Below are 27,758 nucleotides of genomic sequence, written 5' to 3'. Positions count from 1 at the left end.
GACAAAGAGCCTTAGTCTCAGTTACACTATGTCCCATTTAGGCTGCTCTGATAGTATAAACGGACTTTAAACTGTGGCTTTATTGTAAGTGAGAATAAGACTCAACATTTGGAATATAAAAGCAGAATACAAGTTGGTGGTCATAATTAGTATTCGAAGCCACACACTGAGTAAATACTGCAGCTCTGAGTCTTGAAGACGGTGGAAATATATTGCCACTCCAACACATATTTATATATGGCCACTTCAACACAGGTGCACTGGGGAGTCAGCAAGAAGCCCTCAGAAGGAGAACTACAAGATGACTGCAGGTGGGAAGTGCAAGGGAAGTCCAGGCAGTGATACCAGAAGCACTGGAGACCCCAGGGAGCATGTCTTGGTTGTGACACAGGCCGGGCCACTGCCCCACTCCTCCCTATGTGCTGGCACTAGTGCAAAAGAGTGGCAACTGTGGAAGAAGGGGAGAGCTCGCTCTACCTGTTCTACAGCTATAACAAACTCACTGTCCAGCAACTTCCCTCCGCCATCATCTCCGGAGATATTATGGGTCAGCTGGACGGTGCACCTCTTGCCCTCCCCTCACAGTACAGCTCTGCCTCTAAAGATACGTAACGAAACCTTTTAGCCTGATTTTTCAGAAGTGCCAAGCACCCCTGGCTCCCACACCCTCATGGGAACTGAGCACCACTGGGGGGGGGGGTTTGTAGTGGTGTTAATCAAGCCATAAGTTTCTGCTAACAAAAACAAACCCTCCAGAAATATAACTATGCCAGAGGAAAATGATTTCTCAGTTGCATCATTTGCTATACATGAAACTGAAGGACCATGAGCCAACAGTATTATTTCCCCCCATATCTGAAAGCCTGTGAAAGCTTCTGCAGACAAGATTCACTTCTTCTTATGCTCCTTTCAAAGCCCCTTGTGGCTCACTGTAGAGCAATTAGCATTGCTGTATTAGAGAGAAGTGCTCTAATTGTACACTCTTCATTAACAATTTGTGACAAACAGTTTAAAAAAAAATCTTTATCCACACTGCAGAGTTGCTGATAGATGGAATGAGATGTGCAAAGACCAAAGTGCAGCCTTCAAAATCTGCACATATTCCCTCAAGGATTTAAAGGAAAGATAACTGATGGTAATGCTGAAGAATTAAGTGCTGACGACTGTAGGAGAGTCCAAAATAAATGTTATTTGACCAAAAAAAAAATACCAACAGCTATTCTTGAAATGTTGTATAAGTTTCTTTAGGGAAAATGCTATCTGTGTCAGGTTCTAGATAACATACATAAGGAAATCAAAATCACACAACTTTTTTTTTTTTTAATACTTTGCCATTTCTGGGCAATAAGTCAGTGTTTCCTGAAACACCTATTGATTGCAAGGCTCAGAAGGACACATTTTTGAGGTGCCTTTGGTCTCCCTATGATTTGGAATATACATAGCTGAATAACAGGAAGAGAAACAGGAACCTTGAGTTCCTTATCAAGAAAAAAAACCCATTTAACAAAAGAGCAAACATTAAAAGAGGGAACATGCTACAAAACTGTGTGTTTGAAGTATTTCCCTAGGATAGTTTGCCTCTCAAAACCATCTGTGGAGGACAAGGGATGGATAGAATCCAAAGTTTCATTTGAAGACCTTTCAATCATATTTAAATATTAAATCGGAAAACCTCAGATTCTGAGTTACTGTTTCCTAGTGTTTAGGACTGCGAAGTGCGAGTCAGCATATCTGGGTGCTAATTCCAGTTCTGCCTCTCAGTGTGACCTTTGTCAATTCCCTTAACTTCTCTGTGTCTCAGTTTACCCACTTGTAGAACAAAGATATTAGTCCTTCTCTTGCTGGAGAGTTGTTAGGCTTTATTCATTAATGCCTGTGGAGTGCTTTGAGATCCTTGGTTAAAAGTGTAGCTAAATAAGTGCCTCTGATCTAGCTCCTGAAAAGATTTACAGAACTTGCCTGCAAAGACATCTGGCCCTGGAGAGCTTCCCTTTGGAAAGTCGTCTTATAGTATTTTGAACTTCATCTTTAATATCTCCAAGTCAAGTTGTACTTTTTGTTTTTCAGCTTTATCCTCTAATATAGCCTAAAAGTTAATTTCTTTGGTAAATTAATAAAAAGCACTAAGATTATGAATACACAATAATATTTTCTTTTCATCTAAGACATGGTCTATATAAGCTCTTGAGCATCATTCCCCCCCACTCCCTTTTTACTGCTTTCAGTACATATATTCTGTAGGGGTTTGAGGCTTTATAGATTAGAGCTCACTGGGGAGGAAGTTAGTTTATAGAAGATGTAGACAATTGTTTTCTTCTCTCCTTTCAATTTACTTTAGTTTTATCAATATATGTGATTAGTACAAACTCCAGATTGAAATAATAATTGTTTAAGCCAACTTAAACAGTAAACAGCTGAAAACAAAACAAAATAAATAATTGAAAACTCATCTTTCACTTCCTTTACCAAAAGGCAAAGCTTGCAAGTTGATATCTAGAACAAAATGCTCAGGATCTAAAGAGTAGAAGGATAGACATGCTCACTATGGAGTATGAAAAGGTTGGTATTTGAAAGCTTTTACAAACCTCAAAAGCTCTTAATTACTTTAACAAAGTTCAACCAGTCAGTCATTTTGCTCCATTTGATGTTAAAGAAATCATCAGTTAATTGTTAAGGGTAGTATCTTTTTAAACCCCCTGCCATATGTTGAACACGCTTTATTATGTGATCATAATATGGAACACCCAGCATGTAAGCAACTGGAGATATGTCAAAATGAAAGCTAAAAATTAAATGGCAAGGTTTACCATTATCATAATCGTATTGCATTTGTATATTGGTTTAAAAATGCCATGCACCCTAGTGATGATCCAAGCATAGACATGCTTGCAGCTACTCTTCTTGGATAAAAGAATGCAAATTGTTCTTTGTACCGATGAAGTACAAAGGTAACACTGAAATTTCAAGTCTTCTCAGAAGAGACTAAACAACTTCTCAATAGTTTAGCAGAGCTGAGGAAAATCCTTCCTTCATCAAGTACAAACACTTTGCATCCCTGGAACCGAAGACAAGACAAAGTGCCTCTTTGCTATCTATATGCATACTATTAGAGACCTGTGTAAAAACTGAAAAAAATGAATATGATCAACTTTGTGGTGTTTGGTGGAATAGCTTACGAGATATAAATAACAAAGATTGAGAAAGTAGTAAAATAAACACAAAGCTTGAGAATAGGAAGTACTCATTAGCTTTTCACTCAGATCATCCTCCGGTAATAAAAGCAGCAAGAATTATAGATTTGACTCACCACTTCATCCTTGTCCTCAGAAGTCAACTGAACTGCAATTCTCTCTTCTTCTTTCTTGATCAGCCTCTCATATAAATCACTGACAATGAAGGAGGGGTAGTACCTGTCCTTTAGTGTTTCATAAACATCAGTCTGAATTTTGTAGAAAACTTCAATGCCTTTATTGCCCACAAGACTTTCCTGTATTTCTTTGTAAAGTGACTTTTCCACAGGGATTTCTCTGCTTTCCACAAAGAAATTCTGATAAATTTCACTCACTAGTTGAGGTATTTCAGCCTGGAAAATAAAGGGGGTAGGATGGGGGAAAGAAGAGAAAAATAAATGTAAAAAGAGGACCATGTCTCAGAATCCTCATGGATTTTATTTAAAGAAGGTTGAACTGGCTGTCTCTTGTGCCTGAATATGCAAGTGCACATCTCTACATCTCATGTTAATATCAGCTACCATGCTTGGGCAGCCATGCAGAATAGTCAGTTTTACAAGATATAAAATGATGGATGTCTGCATACCCAAGGAAATGACTAAGCCCTGAAATTTGACCTCTCTTTACCAGCTTTTGTATTGTATTGAGACGGAAAGAGAATATTATAGCAGCTTTTTGCTCCCCATTCTAAACTGAAATTTCAAAAGCGAATTAGTTGCGTCAGGTTTCTTAGCTTTTAGCTTTAACCGGATGTACAAATTCTCTTTGCAGAACATTTTTTGTTTTATACAATGGGACTGTAACCAGTCTAATAATTATTTAGTGAGCGACAACACCAAAACAAATACGCAAACATATTCACCATGTATACAAAAAGGGCATAGGGATGAAATTTGCACCAAAAAATGAGGGAAGAGGTTAAATAAAAAAAAGGAAAATGCTCAATGTATGTGACAATCTCCCTGAAAAGTATATCAAGTGACCCATGTCTACCAGATAGGGGCAGAATTCCATGGAGCAGTATAAGCATGAGATGACAGAACATCGGCAAAAAGAATGACAAACATGACTCAGGACACTCATCACTCTTGAAAATACAAAGGGCAACCTTAGTAATAGGTCCTGGAGTGATTAATAGCTAAATTTGAGCCTGTGGATATTGTCAATCATTCACTTGGACCACATCTTCTACTGCTCACTATTCATAGTGTTCCAGAGTAACAGCCGTGTTAGTCTGTATTCGCAAAAAGAAAAGGAGTACTTGTGGCACCTTAGAGACTAACCAATTTATTAGAGCATAAGCTTTCATGAGCTACAGCTCACTTCCTCAGATGCATATCGTGGAAACTGCAGCAGGCTTTATATATACACAGAGAATATGAAACAATACCTATTCCCACCCCACTGTCCTGCTGGTAACAGCTTATCTAAAGTGATCATCAGGTGGGCCATTTCCAGCACAAATCCAGGTTTTCTCACCCTCCACCCCCCCACACAAATTCACTCTCCTGCTGGTGATAGCCCATCCAAAGTGACAACTCTTTACACAATGTGCATGACAATCAAGTTGGGCTATTTCCTGCACAAATCCAGGTTTTCTCACATCCTCCCCACCCCCATACACACACAAACTCACTCTCCTGCTGGTAATAGCTCATCCAAACTGACCCCCCCCCCCAGATGTTCTGGTTTAACTTGGATTTTAACTTGAAGAGTGGTCAGTTTGGATGAGCTATTACCAGCAGGAGAGTGAGTTTGTGTGTGTATGGGGGTGGGGGGGATGTGAGAAAACCTGGATTTGTGCAGGAAATAGCCCAACTTGATTGTCATGCACATTGTGTAAAGAGTTGTCACTTTGGATGGGCTATCACCAGCAGGAGAGTGAATTTGTGTGGGGGGGTGGAGGGTGAGAAAACCTGGATTTGTGCTGGAAATGGCCCACCTGATGATCACTTTAGATAAGCTATTACCAGCAGGACAGTGGGGTGGGAATAGGTATTGTTTCATATTCTCTGTGTATATATAAAGCCTGCTGCAGTTTCCACGATATGCATCTGAGGAAGTGAGCTGTAGCTCATGAAAGCTTATGCTCTAATAAATTGGTTAGTCTCTAAGGTGCCACAAGTACTCCTTTTCTTTATTCATAGTGTGTGATTTGTCATCTAAGTCATGATAAGGTATTGTTCTGCTCCCTGATTTGATGAAAATGTTTTTTTAAACAGAGAATACATGACAATCAATGAATAATAACTGATGTTCAATATGAAAATTTGGATTTCATGCTAAGGGAAATCCAGAAAGTTTCACCAAATATATTCACAAATAAACCTCTGGCTACTCCAATATTCACAAACAAAAAATATTTCCTCCCTGTGTCCACAGCATACTTACCCCGTCCAGTGTTCAGAGCTGCTTCTTGCAGTTTTAAATTATACTTTTCTACCCCCATTTCTGAACCCACTTACCCATCCGATATAGTACAGTGTTCTACAATGTGCCACTTCAATGACTTTACTCGTAACACTCTGGAGCCAAAAGGTGTTCTGAACTAGCAGAAGAGGGGTCTTAAAGAAAAATCTCTTTAAGTACACACAGAAAAAGTAAGTATCTTTAACTTGTGATCTCAAGCTCACTGAAATCAGTGGAAAGACGCCTATGCTCTTCAATGGGCTTTGCATCACTCCCAATGGGAGGAGTAGCATAAAAGGAACAGTGTAGGTGTAGTAGCTATCCAGTTGAAAAGTTTTGAGCAGCGAGACAAGGTACTGCATGGTAATTTACTTGGTAATAAGATAAGGGCAGCTATAAAACAGTCAATAAATTACTGAAAATTATTTCTCAGTGGGTTAAGAAAAAACGCTATACTGGTTTTGTCTCTTTTAAATGGGCTGTTGTATGTGACCTTTTTATCATCATTTGTGTTTATAACTCCTTCTCTTTCCTCCTCTCTGTTCAAAAAGTAAAGGATTTTTAAATTATGCCCTGTTATCAGAAGACCAAGGCAACATAAATAGATTGAAATAATGAAATTTCTAGCACCATTCTGTGCTCCATTTCTTAGACTAAAAAAAGAAAATGTTAACAGAGAATTTTTTTCATATATTTATTTTGCAGCAAAATTCACCATATAAATATTCAGTTTTATTTACAAGCCCCCATATACTTCACACTACTTCTACCTTGTTAGCATTCTTCAGATAGTCCACAGACTCCCAAAGGCTAATCAAAGCCCTCTTGTCCATCCTTTCCATGTACAGTCGAAAGTGCTCTCGGTAGGATGGGTTGGCCAAAATATCCTCAAACTGAAGAATCTGTACAGGAGAAATCAAGTATAAAACCCAGAAAAGTAACTAAATGAGATTTATCAACAACTATTCATAATCAAACCACTTGACGTAAACAGTTAAAGTTCAAGCACGTTAATGTATCCCCGTGCTGAAATGGTCATGCTGAATTAGTTACAGTACTGCCGAACTTTTTAGTGTGCCTGCCACACACAAATCTCATCTACATAAGCAAAATTCTCCCTTGTTGACAACAGGCATCTAAGCAGTGCAGTTAAACTGGTGCTGAACGTAGTTTAACAGCAAGTGAAACATTTTGTCCGTGACTACACTTGTACTACAGATACAGAAAAGCAGCAGAGCCTACCTAAAGGGTTGCTTTCAGAGTAGCAGCCGTGTTAGTCTGTATTCGCAAAAAGAAAAGGAGTACTAGTGGCTAACCAATTTATTTGAGTATAAGCTTTCGTGAGCTACAGCCCTCTTCAGTACTCCTTTTCTTTTTACATGAAGGGTTGGGACTCAGGCATGTTTTAGTTGGGTTAGTGAATGAGGATTTTCCTGAATAAAGATTTGCTATAACTTTTGCCACCTTTGTAAGAGATGAACAGGCACTGGTATCCATACAGTGAACAAACTAGGAAAAGAAGAATATGCTGGGTATGTGCACCATTCATTTCTCTCCCAGGGAAGAGAACCCATTGTCAATCAACACATTGTCAAAGATTTAAATTCCACCTCCACCAATTAGGACGCATAACAGATTTTATGTCTATCTATTTGAAGAAAAGTAAATGCACAGTACCTCTGGATAAAAGGTTTTAAGGACTTTTTCCCCCTAAAGGTGAGCATCCAAGGGCCATGCCACCCTATGCAGCTTTCACACTCAAAATTCAAATTATATCTGAAGTCAATGAGAGTTTGGGGTACATAAGAAATCATAGATTGGTCCTAACTGTAGCAGCAACTTCAAAATGATTTTTTTCATATTATTCTCTTTTTCAATATACCCAGAGTAATTTCAAACAGCCTGTTTCATTAACTATGCTATGCAACTAATTATAGAATCATAGAAGATTAAGGTTGGAAGAGACCTCAGGAGGTCATCTAGTCCAAGGCCCTGCTCAAAGCCGGACCAACCCCAAATAAATCATCCCAGCCAGGACTTTGTCAAGCCAGGCCTTAGAAACATCTAAGGATGGAGATTCCCACACCTCCCTAGGGAACCCATTCCCTTGCTTCACCACCCTCCTAGTGAAATAGCCCCTCCAATCTCTTTCACCTAGAAGGGCAGTGGCTGCAATGGAAGAGCAAGGAACGTGGATATAAAAAGCAAGCAATCCTACAGAACGTAGACAAGAATTCAGAAGTGAATGGGGAGAATATGCCATCCAAAAAAAAAAAAAAAGTTCTCGTCTATTAGAGTCCCTAAAACGGACACTCATTCCTTCTATTTTTTTTTTTTATTTCTATTGTGTGTGAATTCAGTAATTGTGAAGCTACTCAGCTGAAAAAACAGAGCACGTCACTCTCCAGGATTATCTATAGAAGCTGGTACAGCACAGGCAGCAAATTAGACTGAATGCTGCATCGATCCGGACATGGTGGAACCACCTCCGGAGGGAAAGAGTAATTCAGTCTCTTATGTTCATCCAATCATTGGCCTGTCTGCTAAAATTACCAGCAATGGGGACAATTATTAAACATTAAAACCTGAAAGTAGTAATTTATAGCTCTGCTGTGGGACAAGCTGTTGTAATAAATACCCTTTCACAGTGGCAGTTATGTCAGCTTGACACGAGTTTGCATACGACTCCATAGCTGTTGTCATCTTAAATGTTATTTATGAAGACTGCACCTTTGTAATTAGCAATTGAAAGTGCAAAATGACATCTGTGTGTTTAAAACAATCTAACCGTGTTTACTTAGAAAAAGTCAGTTATCTGGTTTTATTTCTGTGGCAAGATGAAATATTTAAATAACTGTTCCTTTCCAATAATTCCGTTGTTGTTGTTAACCATCTGGAATATCCTGCAATCAAGATACTGTGCATTTTATCTGTTATTTAAATAACCGTTACTGTCCCAACTGATTAGATCCTTCTAAGTATTCTGGGGCATAATCCAAGCCAAGGACATAATTTAATGTCAGAAGAAAACTAGTCAGAAACTTTACATATTAGATTATGATTTGCCATTCTGCAGCCTAACACCACAAAAAATGATGATCCTCCAAAGCAGTTCAGTCTTAAATTTACAGTGCGTTGTTAGATTTGATTTCAAATATTTCACTGATCAGAAATATGGTCTAGGGGAATGAGCACTGGACTGCAAATCAGTTCCCCAGTTCTAATCACTCCATCAATGACATTCTGTGTCACAATCACTTAATCTTGCTACTTCTATTTACCTACCTTTAAAATGAGAATAATCCTTACCAACCAACCTCAGAGCAATTGTTCAGCGGATTAGTTGCGAACTGCTTTGTAGATGTAAGATGCCATAACAGCAAAATATTGTTAGCTAAGATGCACGGTCACTTCATCCATCACAAAGGTAAGATCATTATTGGCTTTTAATTATCAAAAATACGAGAGAAAATTCTTGAAGTTTAAGAGATCTGATGAAATCTCAGATAGTCTACTTCAAAACAACTCAACGTGTCTATTGTGTTTTTCATCTCTTTTCTCATTCCTTATTAAAGAAGGTATACAAATGAAAGAACAATCTTTGTTCCTTAAGAGTGCACCAGTTTCTACACATGCTTGGTCTCTACCTTACTAAATGATAATAGTTAGCTCTTCTGTGGCGTAGTGTTTCTATCTTTAGATTACAAAGATTTACATTTTACAGATGGGGAAGCGGAGGCAAAGAGGGTGAAGTCACTTTTTTACGGTCACTGAGTAAGTCACTGGGACAGTTGGAACTAGAACCCAAAGGGCTCGGTTCCCAGTTCAGGCCCATCTATCCACTGGACCATGTTACCTCCCTAAATTGTAATTCCTTCATGGTACAATAATTTCTACAGCAAGTCAGTCATGATGCCATAGAAAATTAGGACTTCAAGCAAAAAAAAAGAACCACTGACAGTTTAAATCTTAAGAAGCAGATTGCATGAAAACACACAAGTGAATAAAGAATAAGGTAAGAAATACTGATGAATGATATTCAGTTTTTTCATAAGGCATCAGTAAAGGAGCTCTTTAAAAAAGTGAAAGGTGAACAAAAATATCAATATTTTAATCATCATTCATCACAATAAATGACAAGGAAGTAGATTTTATGACTGAGCTAAATGTTCATGATTATTTTGCAGGACTGGACTACAACATACATACAATTCAAGACCTATACTGCTGAGAATCCCTATGTTCGCACTACACTATCCTTCCGTTTTGAAGAGACAGGATATTGAACCCTGCTTTGAAATGTTCCGTGAGGGATTCCTGTATGTTTCAGTATCACTGTTGCTCACTATCAACCCTGATTAGAGGATAGACGGAAGTTACTCTGGCACACATACACATTTGGGTCACGTGCACATCCTCAAACCAACATACATTGAGTAGATCTAATCTTAGAACTATCGGCCTCAACGGTGACCCTTTAAGCCTTTTTAACTCTGAAGCAGCTTCAAGGTTGAGGAGAAAACTAAGCAGCAACCTTTATCTCTGCTTGAAGACAATGGTTAAAGCAAAGTACACAGAACTTTTTGTCCCTCGCAATTCTGAACAACCCAAGACCTGGTGATTATACAGTAGGTGAGACAAATGTGAAATCATTATTTTATTGTGAACTGTTAATCCAACGTGCCCATGGCCTGCCCAGTGCTATTTGTAGGGCTCTGTACTACAAATTAAATGCAACAGTACTTAAAAACAAAAAACAAAAAAAACTAGAAACCTTGAAGATTCTCTGAAGTTTGTATATTGACCTACAAGTAAAATGCATGTGTTTTATGACCAGCCTTGCTTTTGCTGTCAGAGAAATGAGCATAATTTTGGATCTTCGTCTTTTTCATTCCTTTAATCTACAACACAAGTACTACTACACAATAGACCATGGTTTCCCCACATACACACTGACCTATTCATGAAACAATGAAGTATAGCTAGTAGCTGTTTCCTGAGCTATAGCAGACTTTGTGCTTTAGAGAAGAGTGCTACCAGAGGAGAGTTTAGTGAACAGAAATCTAGTTGCTATGAGGGTTTTCTGACAGGAGGATGGTATTTATAGTCTAGTAAGATGTCTTCTGTTTTGATACCTTCCCTTTTTTAGGAAACAGAAAAATAGAAAGTGAATGATACTGGAAAGATACCCCCATGATGTAAGTTAATAATCATGACATGATCCCACAAAAAGGATATTGTTTGTACCTTGATTACAATAATGCATTGTTTTAAAAAGCAAATCATCAATACCTTAAAAACCTTTGACTTTGTGGCAATAGATAGACCCACTATATTGACTAGCAATCAAGGATTACTGAGCATTTACCATTTAAGGAGCTCTGGCTATTTTCCCTACCATTTACTCTGGGAAGAAATCCAAGCAAAACACATACTTTCAGACTAACACATTACTTATCTGCCGTGATCTTTTTTACTTTAGCATATACAAGAGACAATGAGGGAGGGAAAGGGATAAGAGTTTTAAGCCCTCTTCCTTTATACCATCCTTACAGGTTATCCAGATATAAAGATAACTTGTGACAAATAGCATAAGGAAAAGACGCTGGAGTATCAGAAATCACAATCAAAGTGTGGTCACTTACAACAAAGAATCAATGTATATACCTTGTCTGTGGTGGAGGCAAGCTAATTTTTTCTCTTCCACTACAATTTCCACTCAGCCATGATCAGCAGAACAGTTGTGCAGTCAGGTTGTCTTTGCCTGAGAGCAAACTCAAATGGTTTCTGGCTGCAAGGAGTTTTTCATCCATTTTGTAGTTTGATTGAAATCAAGACTGCAAGTGCTCCATGGACCACTGGTGGTTCACAGAACACAGTTTGGGAATCAATCAGCTAAAGACTCTGTACAACACTCCTTCTAGATAAGACAATGTAACTACTGTGCAGAGTGCAGCTTACAGATCATGTAAATCATTTCTTCAATGAATATTAGACAACAGGAACTTGATCAGACTACTGCATTGCTGTGCAGGTGTAATTTTTTTAGAAAAAGGATAAAGATCTTAAATAGATTATAAAGGGTACATTATATTCTACCTTAATTCAAAGGTCATACTTTTCTGGAACCAAATATCATAAGCAATATAGCAGAAGGGTCAGTGTGATGTTTCATTCCATATTCTTTATGAAAATATGCTTATGATATAAATATGACATAACTGAGATGTACTGTATGCAAGATGGGTCTTGTAAGGTATCATTGGAAAGGTTATGATTTACTGAGTGTGATTATTCAATTTGTATGCCTGTATCATTTCTGTATCTGAAGTTAGGAATATTGACTATGTATCTGTATTTCAACTATGCTACTTTGGATGATGCCCACTGCTAACACTTCAGGTACAACAATGGAAAAGCCAGACAGAGCTCATGGCCCATCAGTGAGGACAATGGACTGTGAAAAGGCTTGGCCTTCCTGCGGATGCTCCATACTGCCAGTGACTCCTAGACGTTGTGATACTACCGAGTCAGGTGGTCTTGTCACCGGATACTAAACATTACCTGGGACTTCTTGTAACTTTCCACTGAAGAGAAGGGGGGGGGTCAAGTTTGGGAAACACACGATTCCTGCCTTATGTAAATCCTATTTAAGGGTGGGGAGGAAGGCAAATGAGCCTCCTCTCCATGGCTGTCTGCCCAAGAAGAAAGACTGCTAAAGCCACCTGAAGAGAAGGCAAGGGGGAGTCCAGACTGAGACAGGGGTCTAGTCTGAAAAGGAATATAACTGGAACTCTGAACCACAGAAACATTGCAAAGTGCCTGCAACAATATCTATGGTGAGAAATACTATTTGTAACCAATTTCTTTGGTGATACTAGCTGTGTGCACGTTTGATTTTATTTGCTTAGTAATCTGCTTTGTTCTGTTTGTTACCCCTTTTACCACTTAAAATCTGCCTTTTATAGTTAATAAAATTTGTTTGGTTTAATAATAAACCTGGTTTATGTAATTTCTAACTGAGGGGGACAAGAAGCATGCACACCTCTCTCCACATTGAGGGAGGGGGTGAATTTAATAAAACCTTTGGATTTGTACCCCTTAAAAGGAGCAAGCATCAGAGTGTTGGAGCAAGTCCCTTAAGCTGAGTCTTCCCAGAGCTGATCTGCAGCGGTGTGTGGCCCTGCCTGTGTGTGTGTTAGAGGAGGCTTTAATAGCCTGGCTCAGCAAGACAGGTAAAAGGGAGCCCATACTGGCAGAACAGGTAGACTCAGTGGTATCTCAGCACATCAGGTGGATTCCCAAGGGGTCCAACCCATCACAGTCAGTATCCCAGCTAACTACAAAAGACTGATTTAGCCAACATCTAGTTAAAAACACACCCCTTTACTTTCAAATTCAGGGCCTAGCCAGAGCAATCAGATTCAGGTCCATGCAGTAAGATGTTTGTATATTGACCTACAAGTAAAATGCAGCTGTTTTATAACCAACATTGCTTTTGCTGTGAAAGAACTGAGCATAATTTTTTCTTTTAGCTTTTTCATGCCTTTAATCTATAATATGAGAACAGGAACCCTGACTTCACTTCCAAACTAATTCTATAATTGAAGTATTTATTAAAATGAGGACATTTACTGGAAATACGACACCTCTATCCCACCAAAGAGGAAGGTTGTGTGGCAGTGACAAAAGTATAATTCTGAGCTATTAGTCAACTCATTCTTCATTTAAATAGTACAACATACTCCTCAAGTCCATTAGTCTAGTTCAAGCATCTACAACATACTTCAATATTACCCCAAATACAGCAATAAATGTCTGTTCTTGAAATACTGTAATACGAAAAAAGCAAACGTGGTGTTTCATATACATTTATTGGCTATTCTTTAAACAATGTAGTACCTTAAAAGGCTACTGGAATGATCAGCCTCTCTCTCTCTCTCTCTCTTTTTTTTTTTTTTTAAAGAAAGGTGCGGGTCACAGAGAGTAATAAGCCAATATTAATTCACTTTGTTAAACAAAAACAAAATAAAGAGAAGCCCTGCCACATGCTGGATATTTCTACCTATGTCCTCAGCAGGGGCTGGGCCAATATCTGGGGCAGTGCTGGCTACTTGTAAATAAAGTTTGAACTGCTGCTATTGCTAAGATGGAGAGAGCACACAGGGAAGCACTGCCAATAAAAGTGGGCTCCCTCCCAGAGCTGAGCTATGCAGTCTAGCCCCACCAGTGGGCATCTGATCTACAACCAAGGATTCTATGCTGTGCTTCTCTTCTGCCCAGCTTTGGGGGCTGAAGGGGGGAATTGTTGGGTCTTGTCCTTTCGGAATATCGAAGGCTTAGAGATGGACAGTTCTAGTTCAGCTCTGATACTGCGGCTGCCACCACCAACATGGCAAATACCTATGAATGACAGCGGCTTTACTCCTGGGAGTAGAGTCATTAATTTAAAATGAGAATGCTCACATTCACCATTGTTTGCAGGAGCTGACCCACAGTTAACAATACCCAGCTGTGGGTAGGGCACCCCCTTAGAAGAGGTAGAAGTGATTTGTGGGCCTGTAAAACAGGTTACATTAACAACAGGATCTCTCTGCTTCTGAAATAGATCAAGACTGGCCTACCACTTCCTATGACAGATGCTTTTCTATAAACATATTTTAAACAGGAAGGAAAAAGAAAACAAACCCTTTTCCTCTCAGACTTTAGCTTTTTACTTTTCTACACTTACTATAAAATGGTATATTGCCATCTCAGTAAAAATTATTTTCCAGCAATGGAATTTTTTTTCTGATCCTCAACCAAGTTACAATTATTACAATGATTTAATGAACTTAAAAAGACACCTGCATAAAGACTAACAGTTCTCTCTCTCTTACTTACATTAAAAAAAATGTAGTATTTTATTTTTAACTGCAATATTCCAATTACTGATCTTAGTCCAAAAGGCACAGAAAGTAGAGTACATAAATTATTAGCCCTATTACACTTTATTATCTAAGATAATAAACTGGAACTTTCATTTTTGTAGCTGTTGGGTAATGCAACAACATATTTCCAAGACCTACTGTACAAAGATGTTGAGATTTCTGATTTAGTCACTAGTCTTATTAAACCTCTTCCATAGTGGTTGCTCTTGAAAAATGCCAGTTGCCTTAGACAACTAAGAAAAGGAGTACTTGTGGCACCTTAGAGACTAACCAATTTATTTGAGCATAGCTTTTGTAAGCTACAGCTCACTTCATCGGATGCATCGTGAGCTGTAGCTCACGAAAGCTTATGCTCAAATAAATTGCGTAGTCTCTAAGGTGCCACAAGTACTCCTTTTCTTTTTGCGAATACAGACTAACACGGCTGCTACTCTGAAATTAGACAACTAAAATATTCAAGGTATTTCTTATAATAAATATAGGGAGGACCAAGGAATATTGCAGATATGGAGGTAATCTTATAAAGACCACCACTGTAAGTGTGTCTCAGTCTGCTGTGTAGGGCAAGTCTCAAAATTTAGCAATCTCATGAGCTGAAGAACCCGTTATGAAGTTCTATATACAGACAATACCAGTACCATGTATTTAACACATTACGATGTATTTTGCAAGGTAACTATTACCATAATTTCCCAACACTGAAACAAATATAACATGAAACAATTGCACTAACATGTTTCCCTTGGATAATGCTCATTCATAATTAAAAGTGACGTATAAAGTGATCAAACACTAACAAACACCTGGAAAATTTTCATTCTAGCCTTATACACACTGTGTAATACTTACCTTCTGGCTCTGAAGGCCATCACCCTCATCAGAGATACCATCCTCCTGCTGGTCATAAGCTGGACCTCCTAGAAGCCTTATTCTCTTCTCACACTGCTTCTTTGCCACAGTCAGCTGATTAATGTACCTTTTCACATTGCGAGCCCTCAAGAGGTCAGCTTTCATTGCAGCAGTTTCTTTACCTTTAGTATCTATGATAAACAGCAGAGAAGTAAGAAGTTATCTTTCACAACAGAAAACTTCAGATTACAAGTTTCTGAAGTGTTTGTCATTCAACCTGTAACTGGATATTGAAGTAAAAATGCTTCCAAAACAGCCAGGTGGCTAATAGAGTATGTTCTGGGATATCTCCACTAACATAGCAAGTATACATATAAAATAGTTAAGAGAAAAATCATGCAAATATACAAAGTATTTAAACACAACTCCACATATCTGTCATCTGACCTCATCCAGCACTGTGTCCCTGTTATTCCAGTATCTACTTAAGAGATGGACTTGCCGGCTGAAACCCACTCAAAACAAAGACCTTTAAGACTATACCAAGACTGGAAAATATGTTGCTAAATTTGCGATGACATGGGAAAAATATTTTAAAAATTCAACAGAATGAGGCCTGTGCATAAAACATAGGCCTGTGCTTCAAGTTTCCACACTTCCTCATTGCACCTTCTCCGTAGTTTTTAAAATGCCTAGTTAAAAACACAGATAAAAACCAGCACTGAAAATTATTCCTGTACTATGCCTGAATGTGAACAACTCCTGCAAATCCATTCTGTTTCTTAAAAGGTACAGTGCTGTTGCTCAATCACAAAACTTCTTATACTTGTGCAGGCACGTAACATGAGCTCTGCAGCAAGCTACATAGACAATTCAGGTTGTACACAACTCAGGATTAAGCCAGTATTCAGGGATGAATGGTCAGTTCTTTATTCATTTGGCCATGTTTTTATAATGTGGGAATACTAGAAAATCCAGTTATAGAGATGAATATAGTGTTTTATTTTTTTAAAAAACAGTTGCCTCAAAGAAATAACCACATGGGAAGAAGTATACCTGCAAGTGTGCTACAGGGAAAGCCCGTATGAATGATTTTAAACTCACATTTTCAATTAGGTTTCAAATACATTAAAGATTCATCTTACGATCGGAGTATTATTTTTGTCTACTTAAAAAAAAAACAGAAAGACTTCCACCTACCTTCATTATATAATAATATTTACATATACACATAGTGATGGTGGATGGGAGGCTTTCTGGGTTAACCAAACATATACACACACAAAAATACGTATATATATCCAGGTTTCAGAGTAGCAGCCGTGTTAGTCTGTATTCACAAAAAGAAAAAGAGTACTTCTGGCACCTTAGAGACTAACAAATTTATTTGAGCATAAGCTTTCATGAGCTTGATGAAGTGAGCTGTAGCCAGGCAGCCATAGATCTGGAGCTGCTCTATCATAATTTGTCTGAATATTATCTGTTACCTGGCTATTGGGGAGTTTTCTATATGACTGTGTTGATTTAATCTCAGCAAGAGTTTGTCTGGAAAAAAAAACAGGCAGGCAGGAAGGAAAAGAATAGCTCAAGACAGCCATCTCTCAAACACTTAGTAGTTGTTAATGTACAGCAAGAGAACTATTAGCTTTTGATAATTTTACCTCCACCTCAAGCCACCCTACAAAGCTGATTTTGACCAGGATAGGAAAAGGCCAAGGAACATATAACTGTAATGGAACTTAAAAGGTCACTGTCTCAAGAAATCAATTATTTCGGGGAACCTGACAGAGACACAGTGACCCACTGTCTAGGTCACCATCACAGAATGGTAGTGCGCAAGGTCAGATTGCCCTGCCTGTAGACTGTTTTGAAATCCTTTTTTCTGCAATATTTTGTTCCTACTGCTAAGATAAATAATCTTTGGCTTTAAGAAGGCTGTCTGATCATAGTATACCACTGGCCACAGACTCCCAAAGGGAAGAAATGCACATGTCCAAACTCAATAGGACCTGCTGGGTAAAAATGCTGGATATCAAGGACTGTAGCCCGGAGCCTGGTCTACGAGTGGGAGAATTGTGCAATTCCACCGTAGGATAGGTGAACACATTAGGCCAAATGCATGAGAGGGTGCACCAGACAGACCACAAAGGGATAGCTAGCCATGTAACTGTGGGTACGTGAAAGCAAGAACACGCATGAACGCACACAGAGGGAGAGCATTAATAAAAGGGAGGGAGGGTGAGAGAACGAGCGAGAGAGCAAACACCCATGCACATGGAGGGAGAGCATTAATAAAAGGGAGGGAGGGTGAGAGAACGAGCGAGAGAGCAAACACCCATGCACATGGAGGGAGAGCATTAATAAAAGGGGTGGCAGGAAGCCTTTTAGTTTAATAATTGGTGTTGTTTTGGTGTTTGACAAGAAACATTTGGGCTGCAATCATTCAAATGGTCATTATCAGAATGTTTTTGTTTTATCTTATGGCTTGCAGTGTGAATGACAAGTGATAGATTTTAAATTCTGCACCACCCAATACCTGTCAAAACTCTTTGTTCATTGTACTTTTTGCAATTTTGGTAGGGGGGCATATTGTACCTCAAGTCTTTTCCCCCCCTCTCCTCCACTTCTACCTTTCACATATGCAGCAACTTTTAACCAGGAGAGTGAAACAATAAATTAAATGCTCTGTTGACTCATAGATAAGACTGCACACCATCGAGACAGATGGCTCATTTTTGATAGTGAACTCTTTTTGTCTTCTGCTTGAATGAGTATCATCACTATAATTGACTATTTACATAGCTTCATGGATTTGCCTGACACTTGATAACACAAAGTCCTTATATTCTAAGGCAGTGTTTCCCAAACTTGGGACGCCGCTTCTTCAGGGAAAGCCCCTGGCGTGCCGGGCCGGTTTGTTTACCTGTCGCGTGCGCAGGTTCGGCCGATCGTGGCTGCCACTGACTGTTCCAGGCCAATGGGGGCTACGGGAAGCGGTGGCCAGTACGCTCCTCGGCCCGTGCTGCTTCCCGCAGCCCCCATTGGCCAGGAGTGGCAAACTGTGGCCAGTGGGAGCCACGATCAGTCGAACCTGCGGATGCGGCGGGTAAACAAACCAGCCCAGCCCGCCAGAGGCTTTCCTTGAACAAGCGGTGTCCCACGTTTGGGAAACAGTGCTCTAATGTATATAGTTCATACACAGAGTAAAGGCATAAACAGGCAAAGGAAGAGGAAATAGTGGGGTGAGAAAATGGGAAAGTTCTTGCAGCAATAGCTGTGTTTATATTTTGTGTATGGGTTACAGACAAAGGAATTCAGAGGCTGCATTCATCTTGAGTGGTCTTAGGTTAACTTCCTAGGATGTTCCGTTTCATAATACAGTATTAGCATGGTTGGTAGACAGACTGTCAATGGAGAGTGACAGAATGAAGAGGAGTGGCAGAAAAGTGGTGGAAAGCAGTTTTGCAGAAGGATTTGAAGAATAAAGTGAATCAGGTGTAAGCCAGGGAGAGGCCGAGTGGTGTCCTGAATGGGAAGTGACAAAAGGAGCATTAATTAACAGAGGTGTAAGTTAGTAGTATGAGAGATTCAGAAGGAACAGAAGAACAGTTATGGGATAGGGAAGCTCATGTACCCTAAGGTACAAATTCCTCTTATCTATATGGATATCTACCATTTTTAAAGAAGAGCTAGGAAACGGGAAAAAAGGAAAAAATGTGTCTGAAATAATTACTAATGCAGACAGTTTGCATGGATGATATAACTAATATGTACAGGTGCAGATTTGCCTGAGATACTCTGTTCTGTCTGTATGCGAATGGTGGAAACCAGTCCAAAGAAACAGACATTAAAATGGATACAGATGGCAAAACCCAAGTAGGCTACAGTAAGATACGAAGCCATTATCACCACATGCTGGTGGCTTGTGCTTCTTCTCTTCTGCCCTATCATTTAGGGGCAACTGGCGGAGATCTTGATCTTGTGGGGTTCTCTGGGGACAATTCAGAGAGAACCTAGTACTCAAAAATTCATGCTGCACTCTAGAAAAAGGGAGACTTCCCCTTTCAAAAGTTTAAAATCCAGGAAGTGAGAGTCCCATATTACAAAATGGCAGTTACCTCCCCCAGAAAACATATATAGTTGAACATAAAGGAAACAACTTAAAATTTGCCGATAATCAGGAGAAAGGTCAATGACCACATGGGGACGTCACCTGGGGAAAACAGGTCAAGGAGAGAAAAACACGTTTGTTTCAAGTACTCCTCTTGAAAGATTTTTGCCCCATCCCTGCCCCTAACAGCATACAATGCGTGTTAAAGTGAAAGGAATTGAAAGTTTTTTATTTTAAAAAATATGGGTGAATGTTGTCAATTCTACAGGATTACAAGTGTGCCGTGTTTCTACATGCAAAGGGTGGGGGAGCAGAAACTAGAAGTAAAAGAAGTGAAGCTGGCTGGAAAATTTTCAAAGTACTTTTTCATCAGACTTTGCAAGACATTTAGATTTTAATGAATTGGCAGAGTCCTTTTGATTTCAATGAAGCCATTTCAGAACTAAGCAAAATAAAAACAACGTATTTTATTTAATTTAGACTTTCCTGTTTCATTTTAACTTGATGCTGGAAAATTCCATTTCAGTGCAGTGTGTTGGTCACACTTGGCACATGTTCTTTCACTCAACGAATGCGTATCGGTTCAGTTTATCTACATGAACTCCCAAGTTGGTTAAAAATGACTGACTGACTCCAGAAGGGTTTCTTCTGAAATGTGACAAAGGTCTGTTGATCAGGAACACCCCACGCACACCCAAAGCAGTAAAAGGAGGAGATGCTAAACAAAGCCCAGTTGTTGTGTTGTTGGTGTCAGTATTATAACACATGGAGATGTGTACTACGTGCTCCAGGGAGCCAGGACTGTGCAGTAGGAGTAAGGGAAGTGGCGTTATAGGCCCTGGCACCATGTAACAAAGAAACAGTTATTATATTACCTTATTAACTGTTAGAACAACACAAACAACTATTTTGGGGACTGAAGGCATTGGGAGGAGGTATATATAAACCAAACTTTAAGAAAAGGAGATTGGCTGGGACGCCTCCTCTTCCCTGGGTGGAACCAGGGGAAGATCGTTCAGCCAGACTAGCCATGGGAACCAGCTGGGCTGTAGCATCAGCCCATCACTTCAGGAACCTCTTCTGCTGTTCCTGAAACTGTTCCTGTGGAGGTGCTCCTGGGTCTCCACTTTCCCGGACTATGACCACCTACTGCCACAGTACCCCAGTGTGAGCCTGCAGCTCACTCCCGCCCCACGGAGAGAAGCTCACTCACCTGCTCCCTCCCAGCTTGCAGGCACAGCCACAGGCAGTACCACACCTCCAGGAAAAGACCTAGACGAGGCTCTGGCAGCTGTACCTGGGCACACAAGGAAGCTGAATCTGGGGAATCAGCCCAATGTTAGGGTAGCACTATAGGGCTGGCAATTCGGGGACAGGGCCCTCAAGGCACTCCCCACCATCTCTGGGTGCTGCCTTCTTCAGGCGGACCGTAGGGCACTGATCCCAGACTGCCTCCCCTGTGAGGTGCCAGGGTCCCCTGCCCTACCACAGAAAAGTGCTCCCATACACTACTCCAGGCACTGCTGCCATTCCAATGAGACACTTCCTCCTCTACCTCCTCCTTCCCTCTCTCCCACCTGACCCTCCCCACTCTTCTCACCCCTCCTAGGCAAAAAAAAAAAAATAATTCTTAAAGTCAGTCAGTCCTACCATTAACATTTCCAACAGCAGAAACATTAAAAGAAGTTCCCACTAGGGAACTTTTAGTTCATGCCAGCAGGGTTTATGTGGACCAGTTAGTGGGCAACATAGGAGTGCACTTCAGAATCACACTCCTGTAGCGCGCAGGGATGCTCCGTGTTGATGTGCCCAAAGTCAAATACCTTACAGAAGTCCAAGTCTGCTATGTCAGCAAATAGAAGACTTTACTCCCGCCCTTCCTGTTATTTCCTTACAATATTAGATGCTCCACTTATTGTTCTAAAATCTGGACAATTAATATCACAGCAATGGATGCAATATAAAGACCTAGATAAAGACAGATAAAATTAGATATGTAGTTCTTACAAAAAGATTAACTAAATTGTATTCTACTGTTTAATGAATATCTGCTCCTTTTGATAGAAACAGCATAAAGGAAAAGTGTGTCGGTATTTAACTGCTAGATTATATTGCCAAAAAAAAAAATCTTGCTTTTCACAACACTTTTTTGTGAAACTAGTGGATTTGTTACTGACACCACCAGCTGCAGCTGCTGCGGTATTAACCAACTGGCTAATATGGAAGTTTCATATACACACAGCACTGTATGTATTTTTTGCAAGACCCCTCGAGTTGAGCACACACAGTACTTACTTAATGCCATGCTGAAATATATAAGTGGCAAAAAACTAATTAACATTTTAAGATGAAGGTAAATATGGACTAACCCTCACTGCAGCATTTACTGATCATCATAAACCTCTGTAAACTTTTTGAGACTGAACTTCACATTTTTAAAGCCTGCCTGGGCCTAGAAAAGTATTTGCTCAGTTCTGAAAATGCCAATTGACCTCAAGTTGGAAAGTACAGTAAACAGGGTTCTTTCACAAGCCCATGACAAAACAGCTAAAATAAAGGTAAAACTAATTCTTTTGAGCTTAAGGAAGAGAATGAGTAATAGAACTCCAGTGAAAACACAGAGAGAGGTTCTGTAGAGGAAAAAACTTAGGCAAATATTAGTTTTGTTGTTTAAGTGAGCAATAAAGGCAAACTTCTGGAAGGGAGTGAGTTTGCACTATTCTCCAATGAGCTTCCAACTTGCATATCCTCTGTTTGGAGCAGGGTGGGAACTCCTCATCTCCAAAGTTATGTGAGCATGTGCCCAATGACAGGCATCTGTCCAACTGAACAGTAGAAAAGCAAGCTCTATTACCACCACTAGCATGTTTGGAAGATCTCAGGAAGAAAGAGAAGATTCAGTGAAACTGCTTTTGGAAATGTGCAATGTGCAATGTGCAAAAATGCATAACAATGGTTATGTCTAGGTCAGATGCACTATAACCCAAACCCTGATCTGCAGGAACTATTCTTTCTCTATGTACAGAATTGAAAGTAGTACCCATGCGAGCACAACCATAGTTCTCTGAGCACAGCCTATCACAAATACAAAAACAAAGAGGGGAGTTGGTGCTTGAGTTTTGTGAGAATTAAAATCCAATAGTGTCTATGCTGTGCTGAAGAGGTAAAGTGCTATGTGAGTACTGATATTATTACATCCTGACCTACTGGCTAGCAAAAAAAATAAACGTACATACTTCAAGTCAGACTGAAGACTGAGCTTCAGGGTAAATGATGTCTAAAATATGTTTTTATAGCTGGCTGTTTAAATATTCTCCCCACAAACAGTCCTGTTGCAACAGTTCTGCTTCTACATTAGTCTTTAGCTCTGCCTATAAATACAAATATCTTTATACTTGGTGGGAATGCTCACCCTGAGAAACCTTCTAGTTCTGCAACAAGGATTTCTTGGGGAGAGTTCCCTTTCAGGCCATACTTTCTCACCCCTTGCTGGGAAGGGAGTGATTTTGTCAACTGTGATGCTCTTTGGACAATTAAAATGCAGTGTTTGAAAAACTCTGAAGAGAGTGTTTTTTCCAGTCCTCCTAGGATAGATGTTTCTGCTCATGCTAGAGTCATGTGGAAGGTAGGGAACTGAAAATTGGTGGGTGATGCTACAAGCCTTGCTGGGCTGCTGGCAAAAACTGCAAGTAGAGATCCAGTAATTGTAAGCTATTTGGAACAAGGACTGTATCTTCATATTGGTTGGTACGCCACCTAGCAAAAGGGTCCTGGTTTGGGCCTCTTTGCGCTAATGTAATACAATAATAATAATTAATAACAAAAGAAACAAAAATGCTGAACCGGCAGAGTAAAAGAGTTGTACTTTTTTAAAAACACATTTTTAGATTATGAAAGACCCATTAGATTATTAACAGAAATCAGCTGAAAAGTTTACTATTTGCAATTTTACTCTCTCTTTACTTTCTGAATCTCTCTTTTATTTGGACAATGAAAATATATACAGTTTTATTTTTGTCTCTTGCCAGTTTCTAGTCAATTTCACTTTCTGGTTCACTCCCACTCACATAATGCTACAATGCCTATGTCCTGACCTACACAAGGAGCTGAGGTCGAATTTAGCAGCGTTAAATCGATTTAACCCTGCACCTGTCCACATGTCGAAGCCCTTTTTTTCGACTTAAAGGGTTTTTACAATCAATTTGTTTACTCCACCCCCGACAAGTGGATTAGCACTGAAATCGGCCTTGCCGGGTCGAATTTGGGGTAGTGTGGATGCAATTTAACGGTATTGGCCACCGGGAGCTATACCAGAGTGCTCCATTGTGACCGTTCTGGACAGCACTCTCAACTCAGATGCACTGGCCAGGTAGACAGGAAAAGGCCCGCGAACTTTTGAATCTCATTTCCTGTTTGGGCAGCGTGGCAAGCTGCAGGTGACCATGCAGAGCTCATCAGCAGAGGTGACCATGATGGAGTCCCAGAATCGCAAAAGAGCTCCAGCATGGACCGAACGGGAGGTACGGGATCTGATCGCTGTATGGGGAGAGGAATCCGTGCTATCAGAACTCTGTTCCAGTTTTCAAAATGCCAAAACATTTGTCAAATCTCCCAGGGCATGAAGGACAGAGGCCATAACAAGGACCCAAAGCAGTGCCGCGTGAAACTTAAGGAGCTGAGGCAAGCCCACCAGAAAACCAGAGAGGCAAATGGCCGCTACGGGTCAGAGCCCAAATCATGTCGCTTCTGTGATGAGCTCCATGCCATTTTAGGGAGTTCAGCTACCACTATCCCAACCATGTGCTTTGACTCCTTCAATGGAGAGGGAGGCAACACGGAAGCAGGTTTTGGGGAAGAGGAAGATAGCTCACAGCAAGCAAGCGGAGAAACTGGTTTTCCCGACAGCAACAACTGTTTCTCACTCTGGACCTGGAGCCAGTACCCCCCGAACCCACCCAAGGCTGCCTCCCAGACCCGCCAGGTGGAGAAGGGACCTCTGATGAGTGTACCTTCTTAAATAGTATACATGGTTTAAAAGCAAGCATGTTTAATGATTAATTTGCCCTGGCATTCGCAACCAGTACAGCTACTGGAAAAGTCTGTTAATGTGTCTGGGGATGAAGCGGAAATACTCTAGGAACATCTCCATAAAGCTCTCCTGGATGTACTCCCAAAGCCTTTGCAAAAGGTTTCCGGGGAAGGCAGCCTTATTCCATCCATCATGGTTGGACACTTTACCACGCTAGGCCAGTAGCACGTAGTCGGGAATCATTGCAGAACAAAGCATTGCAGTGTATGTTTGCTGGCGTTCAAACAACATCCGTTCTTTATGTCTCTGTGTTATCCTCAGGAGATTGATATCATTCACGGTCACCTGGTTGAAATAGGGTGCTTTTCTTAAGGGGACATTCAGAGGTGCCCATTCCTGCTGGGCTGTTTGCCTGTGGCTAAACAGAAATGTTCCCCGCTGTTAGTCACAGGGAGGGGTGAGGGGCTAGCCACGCAGTGGGGGGAGGCAAAATGTGACCTTGTAATGAAAGCACATGTGCTACGTATGTAATGTTAACAGCAAGGTTTACCGTGAAAGAGTGTACCTATTGTTCTATAAAATGTGTCTTTTTAAATACCACTGTCCCTTTTTTCCCCCACCAGCTGCATGGGTTTCAAGGATCACAGGATCTTCTCCTTCCCAGAGGCTAGTGAAGATTAGAAGGTGAAAAAAACGCACTCGCGATGAAATGTTCTCTGAGCTCATGCTGTCCTCTCACACTGACAGAGCACAGACGAATGCATGGAGGCAGACAATGTCAGAGTGCAGGAAAGCACAGAATGACCGGGAGAAGAGGTGGCAGGCCGAAGAGAGGGCTGAAAAGAGGGCTGAAGCTGATAGGTGACTGCAGAGTGATGAGAAGAGGCAGGATTCAATGCTGAAGCTGCTGGAGGATCAAACTAATATGGCTCCAGCATATAGTTGAGCTGCAGGAAAGGCAGGAGCACAGACCGCCGCTACAGCCCCTGTGTAACCAGGCGCCCGCCTCCCCAAGTTCCATAGCCTCCTCACCCAGACACCCAAGAGCGTGGTGGGGGGGCCTCTGGCCACCCAGCCACTCCACCCCAGAGGATTGCCCAAGCAACAGAAGGCTGGCATTCAATAAGTTTTAAAGTGCTGTGTGGCCTTGTCCTTCGCTCCTCCACCAACCCATCCGGTGCTTCTCTCCTCCACCACCCCTCCTGGGCTACCTTGGCAGTTATCCCCCTATTTGTGTGATGAATTAATAAAGAATGCATGAATGTGAAGCAACAATGACTTTATTGCCTCTGGAAGCGGTGATCGAAGGGGGGGTGGGGATGGTGGTTAGCTTACAGGGAAGTAGAGTGAACCGAGGGACCGGGGGTTTCATCAAGCAGAAACAAAACAGAACTTTTACACCGTAGCCTGGCCAGTCATAAAACTGGTTTTCAAAGCTTCTCTGATGCACACTGCACCCTCCTGTGCTCTTCTAACCGCCCTGGTGTCTGGCTGCGCATAATAAGCGGCCAGGCGATTTGCCTCAACCTCCCACCCTGCCATAAACGTCTCCCCCTTACTCACAGATATTATGGAGCACACAGCATGCAGCAATAACAATGGGAATATTAGTTTCTCTGAGGTCTGAGCGAGTCAGTAAACTGCGCCAGTGACCCTTTAAACATCCAAATGCACACTCTACCACCATTCTTGCCTAGCCTATAGTTGAACAGCTCCTTACTACTGTCCAGGCTTCCTGTGTACAGCTTCATGAGCCAGGGCATTAAGGGGTAGGCTGGGTCCACAAGAATAACTATAGGCATTTCAATATCCCCAACAGTTATTTTCTGGTCTGGGAAGTAAATCCCTTCCTGCAGCTGTTTCTTTGACCTGAGCACAAGCTGCAGTGGAAAAGAGCATAGTCCAAAAATCAGCATACAGAACGCAAGATGAGCCAAAAAGCACTCCCCCTCCAACAGTCATAGTTGCAACCCTCTGACTATTTTGTTGTGGGGGGAGTAGGGGCAATGAGGCAGCAGATGAGTGTAAAATCAGATTCAGCAGGTTTGTCTGTGGGAAAATGAGGAAAGTAGTCTGCAATGCAAGTGTCTAAAACTACAGCATCTATGCAGTGTGCTGCACGATGCAAAAAGAAAAAGTCAACACCTCAGAAAGCATTTGATGCTACATTAGATTTTTTGTCACTTAAATTTTAGTGATTACTAATAACTCTCCTGGCCATGTAAATTAAATCATCCACAACAGGCATCACTACTGTGAGTTACTGAACTTCTCAAAGTGTTCCTACATCTCAAACCACTGAGATATTTGCCCCTATGGTATTCACATTAGGACTTGAATGCAAAACGTCACTACTTAAAATGAATCAAAAGCACTATATGTTCCTATCCACCCTGCCACGATTTGAACTCAAACTCCAGAAGATTCAAGAAACATGAACCTGAAAAGAAATAATATCACAGACCATGTTTCACTGCTTAGAGCTTAGTAGGAACAATGACAGGATAAAAATATTTTAAAAGTTACAGTGCTCTATTTAATAAAACCACCCTGTCACCAAGCTATCTAGGCAACAAATGGTACTAAGAGCAGATTATTAACAACAAAAGAATTTTAGAAGTCTAATGCCCATTTTTCATTTGTTATATTGTCTGTTCATTTTTGCTATTCAATCAGTTGCATAATTAAACCAGGCTGGTCAATTTTTCTTTATGTTGTCATGTACTAGCAAAGTGTCTGCCATAATATATTAGCAAAACACTTGCAATTGATTGGTCTTTGGAGCATTCGCTGGTCATGTGGTGCTAATTGTTCCAGTCCTCTGCCTTTACAGCTGCTGCTACAGATGCCCAAATAGTAAAGAAACTGCACTCCTGCAGAAGCAAACCTAGCCATCTCCAATAAGGGCTGTGGCAGTCCTCGGAAGAGGAGGGAAGGGGAGTTCACAGCTGCCAGTAAGACTAAAACCACCAGAATCTAAGTTAAGAGCTGTGAGTGAATACAGAGCCAGGAGCTTCCTGAATGAGATTTGTGGGGAGGGCAGGGGGCGAGGAGTCACCACAAAGGATGTCCTGGGACACACCCAGGACACTTGTTAGGGCACAGGTACAGCTTAGCACTAAACTGTTTTGATCAGGTTCACAAGGAAATGGTGTTTTTCTTTAAACTGTTTTCACTGAAACTAACAAACACATTATATT

The 27,758-nt window shown here is 40.6% G+C and overlaps 1 protein-coding gene across 3 annotated transcripts in view; it reads right to left on the bottom strand.

Annotated features, from left to right (window-relative positions):
• The window catches only part of SNX25 (sorting nexin 25), a 147,038-nt gene that overhangs the window by 50,606 nt on the left and 68,674 nt on the right, over positions 1-27,758 (bottom strand). For all 3 annotated transcript variants that reach the window (XM_084626143.1, XM_084626141.1, XM_084626142.1), the window contains 3 exons: positions 15,419-15,609; positions 6,410-6,541; positions 3,308-3,583 (listed from right to left, as the gene is read on the bottom strand). In XM_084626143.1, the coding sequence (XP_084482269.1) occupies positions 3,308-3,583; positions 6,410-6,541; positions 15,419-15,609 (599 nt within the window). The remainder of the gene's footprint in view (positions 1-3,307; positions 3,584-6,409; positions 6,542-15,418; positions 15,610-27,758) is intronic.

Source organism: Lepidochelys olivacea, assembly GCF_965140295.1.
Source record: "Lepidochelys olivacea isolate rLepOli2 genome assembly, chromosome: 4".
In the NCBI taxonomy this organism is placed as follows: Eukaryota; Metazoa; Chordata; order Testudines; family Cheloniidae; genus Lepidochelys; species Lepidochelys olivacea.
The sequence above is the reverse complement of the archived record's forward strand: the minus strand, read 5'-3'. Positions and strand labels throughout refer to the sequence as shown.